General features: G+C 32.9%; 1 protein-coding gene across 2 annotated transcripts; it reads right to left on the reverse strand.

Annotated features, from left to right (window-relative positions):
* Positions 1-4,400: 4,400 nt before the first annotated feature.
* Positions 4,401-14,670, reverse strand: LOC21394655 (replication factor C subunit 1). Of its 2 annotated transcripts, none has more exons than XM_024164550.1 (23): positions 14,520-14,670; positions 14,155-14,212; positions 13,780-13,884; positions 12,698-13,171; positions 12,518-12,585; positions 12,014-12,089; positions 11,872-11,933; positions 11,645-11,787; positions 11,124-11,269; positions 10,816-11,004; positions 10,579-10,700; positions 10,154-10,361; positions 9,330-9,383; positions 8,830-8,999; positions 8,217-8,307; positions 7,632-7,813; positions 7,488-7,527; positions 6,357-6,481; positions 6,035-6,107; positions 5,832-5,924; positions 5,495-5,741; positions 4,874-4,930; positions 4,401-4,756 (listed from the first exon to the last, which is right to left on the reverse strand). In XM_024164550.1, the coding sequence occupies exons 2-23, from the start codon at positions 14,155-14,157 to the stop codon at positions 4,611-4,613; spliced, it is 2,874 nt and encodes a 957-aa protein (XP_024020318.1). In that variant the 5' UTR covers positions 14,158-14,212; positions 14,520-14,670; the 3' UTR covers positions 4,401-4,610. The 2 variants fall into 2 exon arrangements, with proteins under 2 accessions (XP_024020318.1, XP_024020317.1); XM_024164549.1 differs by having other exon boundaries at positions 11,124-11,287.
* Positions 14,671-16,307: the final 1,637 nt, after the last annotated feature.

The following is a 16,307-nucleotide window of genomic DNA, read 5'->3' on the forward strand; positions in this document are numbered from 1 at the left end:
AAACATGAGATTACAATAATTATTGATAAATCTCAACAGCTTCACATCATTCTAGCTACCTTTCTTTTTTTTTTTTTTTTGCTGAGGTCATTCTACCTTTATATATATATATATATATAGCGTCTTCTTCGGAGCTCAGGGGGCTTTGTCGCAACAATAATGAAAGGAGATTTGATTTAAATTCATCCTCAAGTTATAACTAATTTATCTTTAGGCCTATATGCTTTCACTTTTCGTCCTTGTATGAAGCAAGGAATTTTTCTTTCGCTTTTTCTTTTTTTTTTTTTCTTTTTTTTTTTCTCTCTCTTTCTTTGTCTCGTATGTCTGAAATTTATGCACCGTTTAAATACGTTTTAATGACGGATTCACAACAAAATCTTCACTATTTTGAAGAACATATATAAAAATTAAATTATGTAATAAGTAAGAAGAAATTACGTACAATATACAAAACAAATTTCTGGCTCTATTAATTGTCAATGAATGTAGCTAATCTTATGAGCACTTGATTCTCAGGAGCATTTATTTGAATTCATTCTCCAGTAATGACTAAAATTATGTTTAGGCCGATTAAATTCGTTTTTTTTTCTTTCTTTTTTTTTTTTTTGCGTCTTTGAGAATAAATTTCTTTAGCTTTTTCTTCTTTTTCCTTGTCTGTTGCTTTTTCCTTTTCTTTGTGCCGTGTATTTTGAGTTCAGATGGAATACGACTAAGTTTTGATTGATGGATGCAAAGCAAAATCTTACCAATTTGGGAGCACACATTAATTTTATGCGTCAATATGTAGAATCATTAACTTTTTTTTTTTTTGAATGAATCAAATCTCAAAAATTATGGCATTTCTTGCTCAATATCAAATACATAAGTATTGAAAAACCACGATTTAAAATTTTCTCCTTCACAGAGTCATTAACATACTAACAACATAATTTTTGTTTTTTTATATACTAGCAACATAATTAAGATACTAACAAGATTATAATTAAATTTATATATGTATATATATTTTTACATATACAGACAAAAACTGATTGATAAAAAGAAAGAATATATTATTACAATAATGAATATATCATTATAATAAAAGCATATGAAGAATATTAATTAAGACACGAAAATAAACGAATGTAATTTTTGTATATTATTATTATGATGATGGATATATCATTATACTAATGCATATTGACACCATCTATACAAATGATACAAAAATTTGAAAGCAAACATTAAAAAGAAAGAGATAATAAGTACGCGTATACATATATATATATATATATAAGAAATTCAACTATGAGAATGGATAAAGTCAATTTAATTAGTATTTTTAGATTGTCAAGAAACATAATACAAAAATAAGTCATAAATGATATTTGTAGAATTAAGCCACAATTCACCCCTCAAAAAAGTGTCAGATCGTGTAATTTTTACATTATATTAAATTGCATAATAATTTTGACAAATACCCTTAAAATAGTGCCATTAAAGATTTTTGGGTCTCAACATTAACCTATTAAATTTTTCTATTTTAGAGTAAGTAATTTGACAAATTATTATCAATAATTTGACAGATGTCGCCAATAACGGGTCTCTGGTCACCGGTGGCGAGCGTAATTTAAAAAATTATTATCTAAAATTTGATAAATTATTATCTATAATTTCACATATTATTATCAAAAGGATAACTTATTAAGTAAAAGGATAGAACATCATAATGATGTGTTTAAGGGTTACTTTTTGCAATTTTCTCGATTTTCTTGTAACAATTAAGTGATAGAATGACTAACGTCAAAACAAAAAACTTGACCGATGTCTTCAAGTATGACCCAATGGGGCTTAAGGTAAAAAGATATGGTAATCTTAACAAATACCTCTTGAAAGTGCATGAGTCAAAATTTTTACCTTTTACTCTTAATTCATAACCTTTTATTCAAATAATTACATTAACAAAAGGGAGTAAAAGTCCAGACTCGTACACTTTTAAAGGTAAATTATGTAATTTTCTCAAAAAGATAAGTCTTCAGATTACTAGAGCAATCCGAGTAGGTGACTGGGCCCTTAGACCCAAACCCGCTTCCTAAACTCTAGATTTTTGGGTTTTTTAAAAATGAAACAAATATACTTTAGAGTGTATGAGTCTGAATTTTTACCTCTTACTCTTAATTAATATCTTTTTTAGTCAATATTATATTAGTCAAGCTAAGCAATTTTCTCTATTTGAATTGATATAAGGGTTAAGAACAAAAATGAGTGAAATAACAATTAGTGAATTGTAGTATAATTTTTATATTAAAAAACATCATAGTATAATTTTTTAAAATATGTAAATTATACCAAAATTTAATATCTAAAGTTTTTCCCCTCTAACTCTTTTTCCTTCTCCGATATCTCCTGCCCTTCTCTTGTCAAGTCCACCATGATCAGCACCAGCACTGGTGACTGGTGACCAGCACCAGCGACCGGTAAATACGGTAATTTACTTGAAAATACCATATTTACTTAGCCCATGTTAGGTTCACTGGTTCAAATTTTGTTGATTTGAACTTTTTTATTTGAAGAGAAAAAATTGAACTGTATTGCTTAAATTGTAGTTCGAATTGACTTTTCGATATGTAGATAAAATTTTAATCTGAAGAGGAAAAAAAATCAAATTTGTGTTTGATAGGTTTGAAAAGTAGAGAGAGTGCACCATTTTAGTGTTCAAAAATGATTTGAACAGTTGATCTTAAAGGGGGAGCTAAACTCTTAATTGGATAGTTTAACTCAATTCAAACGGGGAATATAATTCGAACTACGTGCTTATCAAACACGAGTTCAAATTGTACTCACCGTTCGAACTAAGTTAAACTGAACTAAACTAGTAAAACAAACGAGAGCTTAAAAACTAAAAATACCATATTTACTCAGAATTCCAATCGCCAACGCTGCCAACCGATAAATAGAGTACCTAAAAATCTAACTATTAGTGTCAAAAACCAACATATACCATATTTATCTAAAAATATCGTATTTGTCCAGTTAGAGATAATGAGTAGATTCAAAAATTGCAGCTCACGTGACCCCTTTAAAGGTTTTTCCTACCAGTAGCTTTTGACCAAAGAAGATTGAAAAGACAAGAGAAGCCACTAAAATAAAATTGACGCCAAGAAAAAATGACAAGGAATCTAAATGCCAAACTCCTAAAAGGTTAGGAACCAATGGCTATTTACCATTTTTCTTTTCATTTCTAAACATGCACAAAAGAGGGCACTCGATCGTCTAGCGTCCATAGTCCATGAATTTTCTCTAAATTCCCACCAACCAAAAGTTGTTTTTTGAATGAAACTAGTTGAAGAACACGTGCTAAGCACGTGAGAAGTGATTGTGTATTAAGTTTTAATTATTGTGTTATTATTAAGAATATATAACATATATATACCAAATCCCCAAAAGAAACGAAAATTTAAAAAAAATAAAGTTTTAGGGGAATTAGCAAAAAAGAAGATAAAATGAGACTAAAATGAAGAAATAATAAGAAAAATAGAAAGAAAAAAAAAGTCAAAAATGGACCAAAATGAAGACAAATAAGTTTTAGGGCAAAAGGAACTAAAATAAAAGGAAGATATTATTTCAGGACAAAAATAAAAAAAAAAGGTAAAAAAAGGACTAAAATGAAAGAATAAATAAGTTTTAAGGTACCATTAGAAAGAAATATATAAGCAAGAAAATATAAAATTTTAGGAGAAAAAACAAAAGGAAAAAGAGGAGATGAAAAGCGGAAAACTAAAAGATAAATCATGGAGAGCAGCAACCAAAAAAAAAAAAACAAAAACAAAAACAAAAAAATGGTTTTTAACATATTTGCCCCTTAAACTTGTGGTTTAACAAATTACACCCTAAATTTTTAATTTTAACAAATTACCCTCTCAACTTGTAAAGTTGTTACAATACACCTTATTTTGACGATGATTGTGTTCAATTAGTATTGAAAAAACATGTTTAACAAAAAATTTTAACATGCCAAGTTAAATACAACACAAATCTTTCAATTTTTAATCCCTTAAATCTAATAGAAAATTTTAAACAAATTTAATAAAATATGACACATTACAAGAAATTTATAAGTTTAGGAAATTAATTGTCAAAATTAAAAGTATTATAAGTTTAGGGAATTAAACAATGTGGCAAATTCCGAGGCAATTAGACTTAAAAACAAAAAAACAAAAACAAAAAACAAAAAACAAAAAACAAAAAAAAAAAAACAAAAAAAAAAAAAACTACCGTGCGGGTCTGTTACTGTTACCACGCGTTTGGTAACAGTACCCGCATCTGCCATTTCTATTATATAGATATAGATATAGATATAGATAGATACTTTGATCAGTGTTAGAGATCTCATGCATCGTAACAGTTGAAAATACATGGACCAGGAACTCCATTGCATAATTCCAAGCACTCAAAATGTCCATCTAGGACTTCACAACTATATATACAGCAATATGGCAATCCCTTCTGAACAAATACTAGCATGCCAATGAGGGACAAGCGAACAAAAAAGAAACCCTCTCCAAATATCCTACAAACGAAACCGATTATGAAAAGATAGGACCACTGATCCTCAACGTCACTTTCTCTCATCTCTTTCTCTTGGCAGAAGTCGCTGAACCCCGTGCAGTAGTCTTTTTATCTGCGGCACTTGAACCACCTTTTCCTCGGCCTGTTGGCGCTTTCTTTGCACTCGACTTTCCCGAGTCCTTCAAATCCAAGTGCACTTGGACTCCTTCCAATCATAAGGACTCAGTGATCAGTTTATTCAAATGATTTTTCAGTCGCAACAAAAATATGCATTAATTAGGTGAAGTGAAGCACGACATTAATTTGAGACAATATGGCCTACCTTTCTTGTTCAAGCTTTGAAGTTCCTTTTGCAGCTTCTCACCAGCAGCAGAATCTTCTGAAAGATTTTAAAAGAAAATCTCTAAGAAAAGAAAATTTAACCGTGTAATCCACTGTCCCTTCATGCTTTTAGGCTACTGCTACCTCTACTAATTGCTTACAAAAGCTTTGTTGGTTTATAGAAGCACAGTTTAGAAAATGGGGCAACTGTTAAAGGACGTTAGAGCAGCATTTTAGTGGATCCAGCTCCATTTTCATTGCCTTATAATAACTAAAATTAGTAAATTAATTTTCATTAAGGGAACACAAGGATCACACTGGTGGTACTGATGCTCCCTAGTATGGACCATTTAGAGGGGAAAATAAATGAATTAATTTATCATACACTACCAAAGAAGCAGCATCCAGAGCTAGGTGCACAAAACAACCGACAAATGCCCAACGTAATTTCTCTATGGGAAGAACAAATTTTACTCGAGTTAATGTGGGTATCTTCTTGAGTTTTTTTAAGATACTTTCCTCTCTATTATACTTTTCTAATTGGAAGGATGTCGTCGACGGAAAGTATTTACTTTTCACTTCTTTGGGGCTGACAAATCAAAAAAACAAAACGCAGACTTACCCAAGTCTTCTGTATCCGAGAGATTTTCCTCTTCAATTTCTGCTGCGGCCTCTTCATTGTTTTCTCCAACACCTTCATCAGATGGTTCTAGAATTGCCGCAATCCTCTTTTTAGGGGCCTTTTTAATCCCGGGAAGAGTGACAAAATCTGCAGTTCTTACCATCCGAGACTTGCTTCCTTCTTTGTACGCTCTTGTCAGAGCGGCTTTAACAGCTGATGCAATGCCACCCAAAGGATCTGGCCGCCCCTGTTTAATATATCACCACAACATGTAATTTTGAAGGGGAAAAAAACACAGTTCCAATTAACCAAACCTATCCAACCAAGGTAATACTACCTTAAACTTGGATAACTCCACAATAGTATCGAAATCTTCTTGACTAATAGAATAAGTATTCATGAAATCCACTACTTCCCGGACTGCTCCATCCTGATGGTCAGTTCCCAAAACAATATAAATATTCAATAATAATGTATTAAAGAAATTCAAAATGACAAATTCAAACCATTCATACAACATAAACAAACTGAATTTTCAACCTTAGGCAGCACACGGAGTGGCTCAGTCAATCGTTTCAAAAGAAGAGTAAGGTACTCAATCCGCAGGGTTCCCCTGGATCATTAACAAGACTGCATGATTAAAATGGAAGAAGAAACGAAAAAGAAAAGAACAAATGCAAAACAACCACTCTGCCTAAACAATGGAAAGTAAAATCAAAAAAGAAGGAAAATACAAAATCCTAAAAGTACCAAGAGTTCAGGATATATATACACCCTTAAAAGGAAGGCAGGATATATCAAATGTTCACACATCCTATGTGAGATTAATCTAGCAGAATTCAAACAAAGAACAGAGAATCACCTTCCAGAATTCGATTCGCGGGAAGCAAGAAGATGGACATGCAAATCCTCCAAAAGTCTCATATTTTTATTGAATGTTGAGTTCTTTCCGAGCCACCCACTGAATCTATTAAAATTCCTCTCCCCCTGCAAACAAAGGGTCATTTTGGCATAAACAGCATAACCAAATTTACATAAAATCATTTCCTGACAAATTTACATAAAATCATTTCCCTCAGGATACACAGGTCATTTTGGGATCAAAACCATCTTCTCCAATGCAAGAGTATGTGATAAGAACCGAACATGAACAGAGCAATTTGAACAGAAAAAAAAAAAAAAAAAAAAAAATAGAACTATATTGATGAAATAATAGAGATTACAAAGTAAACCCTAAAAATGGTGGTATTCGAGAGACCACCAACTCTCCCAAGTTTTCCCAAATTTTCCCACTAATCAGACATGACCTCTCTAACCACTAATCCCTCCCTTTTATACTTCTCATTCTCTTCTAACCATTACTAGCAGCTAGACTAACAAAACCAACACCTAAAGCCATAACAGATCACACTCTAACCAAACTAACTTCCAGGAGCCTATCGGCATGTGGATAAACTAGCCAAAATTTTGGACCCCTTTACAAAAGTGTCATTTTTTTTTTCATTTATGCCCATTTGGTATTAAATCATTGACTTACTAATATAAATCACAACACAAAATACTTACAAATCTGAAAAGATTATGGACATTTTCTAAGAGTAAATGTCTTAGATAATGTCCAAAACGATCATCCATCAAAATTTCCCAAAATATGATTGAACATCCAAGAGAATGTCAAAACCAAAATTTGTCAAGGTTCGTTTATCATTTATAGGGATTGCATTTTTTCACGTTCACAGCCGAACAGATGGGTCAAATAAGCTTCTGTCTTGTAAAAGAGTAGCACACATCGAAGTACTTGTCCTACTAAATTTAATGGTGAAAAATCAAACGTAAGAAATCAGAGATGGAAAGTAACACTTGTTAAATAACAAGTGGAAGGAGAAAACAAAAAATAGCAAGGGGCCTTTAATGGAGTTTCCCACGATCAAATAGACAAGTCAGCAAATTTGATAGTTTCAGAGAGCATTTGCACGAAATGTAAATCCATTACCTGCTCAAGTATCTGCCTTTGCCCATGCAACAGTGCAGTACTGATTGCAACAAAATGAAAAAGTACATAAAGAACTACACAAAATAAAAGGGTAAAAACAAAATATAAATTTTTTCAATTCCCAGATCTGAACAGAAAACATACGGAATTATACAGGATGAAAGGGCACTACTTTGAGAGAGCTGCCATTGCCGATACTTTCTAATCTGTACATTGAAAATGTCTCCATCCCCAATAGACTCAGCGGCACGAGCAATCAAGCTCATACGACTTATCCCATTGTCATCTTTACCAACTGAACTTGGCCTATAATTGACATAATTTTCCTGCCAGATAATTTAAAGGTTAAAGAAATATTTATTTACAATAAGACTATAAGAGATATCAAATTGTTATAATGTTACATAACCACTGTTCTGATTATCTCAGTAGATGATAAGATATTGGATTATTGTACAGACAAGAGAGAGAGCAAGTAAAGGAAGAAAAAACATGTTAGGAAGCCATTAGGTAGAACTCACTCTTGCAAAACCGGCTTGCAAGGGGAGGGACCCAAAGGGCACATACCACTAATCATCATATAATGATTTCATGTGGGACTTTTGGTATCTAATAAATCACTTGGTTGTTTATATAATAATTTGCTGACATTGTTAATCACCGCAATGAAAATAGTAAAATGGTAATGCAAACAGGATTCTTGAAAAAAATAATAATAATAAAAATAACCTGAATAAGAAGAGGAACTAGATCAAGATCACTCATGCTGAGGTCCATCCTCTCATCCATCCTCAACTTCCCTGCATTAAAACCAAACAACCTACAAGGATAACAGACTGGTTAGCATAACGTGTGAATTAATTGAAATTGCTTTTATCGTTTTTGTCTTACTAATTATTAATTGATAGAGAACAAGAAACAACAAACACGAAAAAGAACATAAAACAAATAGTTATTTCAAGCTAAATATGTTCTACTGAAATACTCAAATGAGTAATCGGTACAATTATCACATATGACAGATTTCCAACAAAATTAGATGATAGTAGCGATAACTGTGTTAAGAATACACAGGTTACACAGAAAACTTTAGAGGATAAGATATCCTCTTTAACACAAACAATAATCCTGAAACTCACAATTCATCAAATTCCACAAACTAAGCATAAACAAAGAAAAACTCATAAGCAACTGAGCAAAAAGCAGCGAAGCCTAAAGCAAATCAACACGCACACAGTCTGGAGGAGATAAATAGTATTTATACAGACAGTTTCACTAAAAAACAAAACATTTTAGCAAGTACAAAGAGCTGAATGCATAGAGCACAAGAAAAACATCATACTTATCAACTGCTGTAAAAGGTGAAATATCTTCATCCTTTGCACTGGCAAGCAAGCGCTGCCGCACATCATCATATTTTATAACTGACATTGAGAGGCTCATATAATGCAACTGATTTAGTGCCATGCGCATGTCTCCACTAACTCTTTCTGCAAGTTCCTCTAGAGCAATCTGGAAAAGAAACAGAATCGTAGAGATTACGAAAACAGAGTTATATAACTAAGATTTTGGGAAGGAGAGATTAGTAAAGAAAAATGCATGAACATTCAAAAAAGAGAAGGATAATTCAACCGCCTAAAATACAAAAGCAAATGATACTGAAATATCGTCAACAAGAGTTCAGTTGCCTAGAAGAATTAGGTCTATAGAAATATCAAGAAGAGAGAGAGAGAGCAGAGAAGGGCAGACATAATAAAGTCAAGTTCTACTGTCCTCAAAACAAATTGACAACAGTGAACAAAAAATTTTAATCATAAAATAAGCTAATTTTAGAGTAGTCACCTCGTTAACTTGAAGACCTTCAGAATTTGCAACTTGCATTAACCTCTTTGCCATCTATCAGAACCCAAATGTATTATCAGTGACAATAGTACGCCATAACCATGTCAAACATGGAAACAAATTACAAAGTCAAGAAATGAAAAAATGCTCACTCATTACAAATGTGGGTACGGACTTTATCGGGAAAAAAAAAAAAAGTGTGGGCACATGGAAGCATGTACACACATGCCATGCATTCAACACATCTGTTCACACAAAGACATGCAAGTCTAGATAGGGCCATTTTGGGATTACTTTTGGAGACCTAAGTTGTTGGAAAGTAATTCTAATTAAAGTTGGTTTTAGTACGTCTACTTTTGTCAATTAAGAGAGAGAGAGAGAGAGAGAGAGAGAGAGAGAGAGAGAGCCCTTAATCATAGTCTACATGCATTAACTCTCAGAAGTTATCTACAATCAACGAATCTAAGAGATAATCCAATTCTAGTAGTATGCTACATCCATAGGGATTAGGCATTATCTTACTTTCTATACATTTGTACTTTTCTTGTAATTATTACACTAGAAATCAATTCTGGCCAATAGAAATCGGAAGAAATACTAACAACGCAGGCAATTGCCTTTTAAGCATTTCCACAAGGAAAAAGAACCAGTCAATGGGTTAGCAATTGATCAGAAGAAAAGATTGTCTCAAGTAACTGAAATTTCACATATGCTTTCAAATATTCTTTTCCTATTCAAGTAACAAATCTGTTCAGTCCTGCAACAAATAACAAAAAATAAAAATTTTAAAAAGTATTTACTGGACAGAAAACTAAAACAAAAACCTGTTGCTTAGTAGGCTTCCGAAAGCTGAGAAGCAAACAGTAGTTCACAAGACTTTTCAGTTTCTGACTGTAGCGATCATTGCAAATGCAGATAATAGGAATCTTGGATATTTTGATGCTAGAAATAAGATCAGCAATACCACCCCTATCTCCAGCAGACATTCCATCTACCTCATCCATAATGAGCACAGTTTTTGGATGCTTTGACCTGCATTTGAACCACTAATTAAGCTTTTACAAAGATAATAACAATAATAACTCAACTCTACAGAGTGGTGAAAGTGCTATTTTTTTTCAGGTGAAAATCACGTCCTCATTGCCTTGTACTTCATGATTCTTTTATGATTAATGATCCATTTCTATAAATAAATTTAAAAAAAAATACAATGTGAAAGTCCAAGAAATAGTGAAAACAAAAAACCAACCAATCCATGTTAACACTCAGGGCCTCATTGCTAACAAGTTCTTTTATTGAATTTGCATTGCTTCCTCCAATTCCTTTTTCAATCTTGGCATCAGCCTTCCCACGGCTGTCACTAGCATTTACCTAAACAAAGTTTGTGTAGTATCAAGTAGGGAGAAAATACCAAATGATTCAATGACATAATTTGGCAAATTATATGCTTCCATGGCCAATGTATTTTAATAATATTAGACACCACCTCAATCATCTGGAAACCGAGCATCTGACTGACCAGCTTCGCTGACGTTGTTTTCCCTATACCAGGTGTTCCACTTAATAGTACAGCCTTTTTCACACCAGGATCATTTGCTTTTTTGCCTTTTTTCTTACTTCCTGCATCAAGAAATTGCTCGTGCCAATTTGCTAACCAATAGTGAAGCTGTTTCACCTGGACGCCACAGGATCAACTTTAATTTCAAATCTTTCTAGATAAAAACATGTTAAGATGAAAAGTGAAGCCAAAAATACTTAACATACGTTAGATGCAAAATGATAACTGACACATACCAATGACTGATTTCCGATAATATCATTTGTAACCTTTGGCTTATATTTTTCGGTCCATGTCAAAGCAGAATGCTCAGCGGTCTGGATTTTTTTCCTATCAAGGGAGGCCCTTGCTGCCAAACTTTTACTGGCTACATCTTTTGGTGCTGCGCTGCCAGTGCAATCTTGTAAAATAACCAAATTAATATGCCAAAGTTATAAGAGAAAGTCCCAGAAACATGATGCATCTAATCTAGTTAAACTAATATAGCAAACCAAATAGTTGACAGTTTGGCACTAAACAAACCGGCAGAGATATAGATAGACATTTGGGGAAGCTAAAATGTGATAATAAAACAAGAATCACAACGACATATAATCAAAGAAAGGTAATACCAAGCATGTATCATGTATAACACAACATAAAACAACAAATAAAAATAAAATCTTCTCAGTATTTTAGATAATTTAAGCTACATAGTAAAGGCCTGTCTTTAATTTAGATGTTGAATTATAAAACCACTTAGTTAACTGGATCATACTCTTAAGTTCTATTTTCTGCATGCTTTTCTTTGATATTGGCACATCCGCATCATCCACAGATTTCTTTGATTCTTGTTTAGGTTTAGCACGGCTTGATGCACGTATCATATCAAATAACCCGTCTTCACTAAGAAACGGTGTGCTGCATGGGGTGAAGAAAGATAAGTTAAAGGGCACAAAGAGTAAGTTGAGAAATGCATCTTAATACCCGTCCAAGATAACATACCCAAGCTCTTTAGCTTTTTCGGATTTTCTCCCCTCAATATCTTCATCACAAAGAAGATAGTTCTGCAAAGATACTAAGTTAATCACATGGCAGTAGTTTCATGCTGAACCCAAGTAAATGAGAGAGAGGAGTATAAAATCACCGTTTTCTTGCTCACAGATCCGGTAACACGGCCACCATGGCATTTGATCAAGTCTTCTGCTTCCTCCCTTTCCAAACTGCAATCACAGTAATACTTCAAAATACATTCTGAAGCTGAAAATTATATACAAACAAAAAATAAGCTGAAAATAATAAAAGAGCAATAATAATCAGCATGAACGATTGAACGGCATCTTAAAAATTGCATTGATGTGTATTAAAGTTGTAAATGTAATTTTACTTCATAGTTACAATTTACAAAGAACATCTGTAATTAAGATCTGTTAGAAACAACACCAGAGAGTTGTAACTCATGTACAATACATATATAACAAATTGTTGGGAAAAAGAGAGAGAGAGAGAGAGAGAGAATAAAAGAGGCCTCTTCTTAATCCAATCCGACAAGCCTCAAAAATATTACTCTACAACTTCATAACAGTTGATGCAAAGGACTCCGTTTACCATCAAAATGAGTTTGCATGAACAGAAAGGTTAGAAAATCTACCTGTCAAGTGTACCACTAATTACAAAAGTTAAACCAGCTAAACAATCCGAAGCACCTTCAGGAACTTCCTAAAATGAGCCAAAAAAAGATCCAAAATTAATGTAACGAACTAAAACTAAAATTCAAATAAAACCAATTCAATGCAATTTATAAATCAATCAAGAAAATCCTAAGTTTAACCTTTTCCCCTTTGTGTGGAGGATCTTTTCTTTCTCCAAAATTCATAAATCCACCACGCCCTGCACCTCTTCCTCTTCCACCAGATGGCGCCACTGAGGCACCTCTTCCACCACCACGACCCCTCCCACCGGATTTGGAAGGAGTTTCTACATGTTTTACTTCATCATCATCACCATCATCACTTTCATCAATATCCAAGGGTTTCTGTCCAGTTCCCCTTCCAGATCCGCTCTTAAGTTTCTTTCTTGGGGTGGAAGCAACTGGTTTTTCCTTAGTGTTGGGCAAAACGAAGTCGTCGTCATCATCAACTTTGTGAATCTTTTTTGCGGGCGACGGTTTTACCATCTCGTGACTATCAGTTTGAGTCTTTCTTTTCACTGGAACCTCAACCATCTCCTTTTCATCTTTCGGCTTCTCTGCAGAAAAATATTTGCTAGTCTTTCTTCTGCCTGAATTATCTTGGCTTCCTTGCACCTGGGTTAGTCAGAATCGAATTGAAAACAATTAAAAAAACAAAGGAAATAATAAGGATTAAGATTTCATTATTAATGCCACTCTTCATAAATATTGTTTTTGGTGATTTCCCCATACATGTCTTCCCACTTGTCACGAAACTAGAGAGAAAAACCAAAATCTTTGACATATTAATCTTCTCCTCGTTTGACTCCTACGAGAAAAGTGTGTGTATACATGTATACATATGTTTATATATTTAAACGCGCCGCACACACTGATAAGAAATGTCTTTGACAGTTCATTTGGTATTTAGCCCCAAAAAATTCAAAATTAACATTCCCAATACAGATTGTATTTGATACCCATAAAGAAAAATACATATTGTATTTAGCTTTTCAGCCAAAAAAAAAAAAAATACCCGGTATTTAGGGGTTGTTTGTTTCCTGAGTTAAAACCCATAATTTTGATTTTGTTACGGGGTTTTTCTCTCGCAACCTTATTCTCTCACAACCGTATTCCTAAACCCAGGATCTAAAACCCTAGACTGGAAGTTACAAACACTGAAAAACAATGCAACAAAAACTTTAATCACCAAAAAGAAAAGAAACAATGACGACAGAACTCACCGGCTCTTCGGGCAGAGCTTGAGCAGATTTCGCAGGCTTTGAGGCCGAATTGCCATTGCCCTTTTCGTGGGACTTCATAAACCACTTCCTAATATCTGACTGTGACTTTATAAATGCATAACATACAAACAAACAAACAAACCCAAAGAAAACAAAATCAAACAAGAAAGAAAGTAAAAGAAACCGAATGAAACTTCAAAATATAAACTTTTATATATCATTCTCGGAGAAGAACAAAAAAGAAAAAAGAAAAAAAAAAAAAAAAAAAAAAAAAAAAAAAAAAAAAAAAAAAGAGTCCCATTACTTTCAGTTAAACGTCGTTTTCCCGCACTTTTCCACGAAAAAAGTTGCGAGAAATAATCAGAACCAACTTACCATTGCGTCGGCACAATCTACTTCTTCAGTTGAATTCAATTCGACATGCAAACAGAATCTGCCAAACCCAAAAACGGTGTTTCATCAAAAAGAAAAAAGAAGGAAACAGAAAAGCAAAACAAAACAAAACAAAACAAAAAATCTGTCTAAAGTCGGGGCGGGTTCCAACCATTTCCCCATTTAGCCCATTTCCGCCATTTTCGATTCTTCCAACGTGTTTCAGGAACCGTTCTTAAAATATAAAAAATAATAACAACAATAATAATAAAACAATTGAAAAGAAGAAGATTTTCCTATTAGAAAATTCCAAGCAAAATCACCAAAAAAAAAAAAAGGAAATTGTAACGAAGAGAATAGAACCCCACATTGCTGCCGCGATCGACCAAATCAGCAGCAATGGCGACCAGCGGCGAGGATGGCGACCAGACGATAAGTGGCAGTTGAGGGGTTTTCACTCTGCCGATAACTGGGAATTTGGGTTCAATTTTACCTTACTACAAAATTCGTAACCTTGAAAAGGGTTTTCCTTTTTTTTTTTTTCCAGAGGATTTTCTTCTTCCCAGACAAAAAAAATGGATTTTTTTTTCTTTTTTTTTCGACTTTAAAAACGCATTTAAAACTCATTCTAAAATAATTTTATTTTTTATATGAAAATAAAAATATTTTTAATTTTAGACAAAAATTATTTTTAAAAATGCGTTTAGTAATTTTATCAAGAGATTTTTTTCAGTATAAAAAACTCATTAATATCTCTCTTTCTCTCGAGGGAGAGTTGAAAATAAAAACAAAAAATAAAAAATAATTAAATGTTATTTTTTATTTCTCTCTCATTTTACACTAAACTAAAAAATCATTTTCGTTTTCATTTTTTATCTTTATTGCGTCAAACGCCATTTTAGAAATGTTTTTATTTTTTTCTCAAAAAATGTGAAAAACAAAAACAAGATTAATTTCGAACACGGCTAAAGAGTCAGTTTTGATCGGCAGTTGGCTAGGTTTTTGTAATCCCACAAGTTTGGCTGGGTTTTATTCTTTTTATTTAGGAGCCATTTACAACCTAACATTATAAATATACTAAAAGAGAGTTCGGGACACTGTTCACATAGACTAAATTTATTGTTCCTTCTACACTAAAATGACATTTTTGCCTTCCATTTACTGCTCTCTTCTTCTTCTAGTACAAGGGCATTTTGGTTTTTAAGTTTTGATACCGTTTGCTTTGCCTTTGGCATGTGGTTTTTGGTCATTTCGCGTGTGGAGCCCTATGTTTGCTCCTTCTACGACTTTCTACTTTTCTCCGCTGCTTTGTCCTTTTTTTTTTCTCCCCCTCTGATTCGTTTATTTCACTTGGTTTGGGTTGAAATCTTGCATCTGTTCTCTTATAACTTCGATCTCTTTGGCCCTTTTGTCTCATTTGCATGGAGAGTTGGGATTTTTATCCCTTTTCTGTTATGGATTTTTTGAGTACTTAGATTTGCGATCTACATTGGGTTTTTTTTTGTGTTATTGCTACAGAGCTGTCTGATTCTTCTTGTTTGCTTCTCCATTGGTTTCATTTATTGTTTTGCTTTGGGTTTTTATGCGGTTTTTTTAGAGTGCATACTTCATCGTTAATTTTTCCTTGTGTTTTTTTAGTATTTTTATTCCCTTTTTGTCCGGTGTTTTATTTTGTTACTGTTTTCTATAAATTCTTTAGAACTCATTAATGTGTTGGCGCAGGATTCTTCAATTCTTTTTGGTTGTTTCTCCATTGGTATTATTTTCCTTTTTGCTTTGGGTTTTCATGTGATTTTGCGTTATATTTTGGTTTGATGAATTCTTTTGTGCAGGGAGTCCATATGCATCGGTGGAGCCTTCTCTTTGTTGATTCAATGCTCTGTAATACCTCGAGAAATTAAACGAGATTAATTAAGGTAATTAAGATTTATTAGTGTGCCTAATATGGTTTAATTAACTAATTATTGTTTATTAAATGTTTATGACGTGTAAATTTAAATATTTCTAAGGAATTTAAATATTTTCAGTAATTATATTTTCACCCCAGAAGTGTGTATAGACACATTTTCTGGGCTATCTTTTAAATATTTTGACACATGTCTTTTTCCTTTTTCTTTTTCTTTTTTCTTCCTTTTCTTTTCTTTTTCCCGTGCACT

This window comes from Morus notabilis, unplaced genomic scaffold (assembly GCF_000414095.1).
Source record: "Morus notabilis unplaced genomic scaffold, ASM41409v2 Scaffold651, whole genome shotgun sequence".
In the NCBI taxonomy this organism is placed as follows: domain Eukaryota; kingdom Viridiplantae; phylum Streptophyta; class Magnoliopsida; order Rosales; family Moraceae; genus Morus; species Morus notabilis.

Coding starts and splice junctions, on each gene's coding strand:
- LOC21394655 (XM_024164549.1), bottom strand. Junction 11,288..11,644: donor GCAGAAAATAGAACTTAAGA/GTATGATCCAGT, acceptor TTATTTTACAAG/ATTGCACTGGCAGCGCAGCA. Junction 7,814..8,216: donor TAGTTCCTCTTCTTATTCAG/GTTATTTTTATT, acceptor ATTATCTGGCAG/GAAAATTATGTCAATTATAG.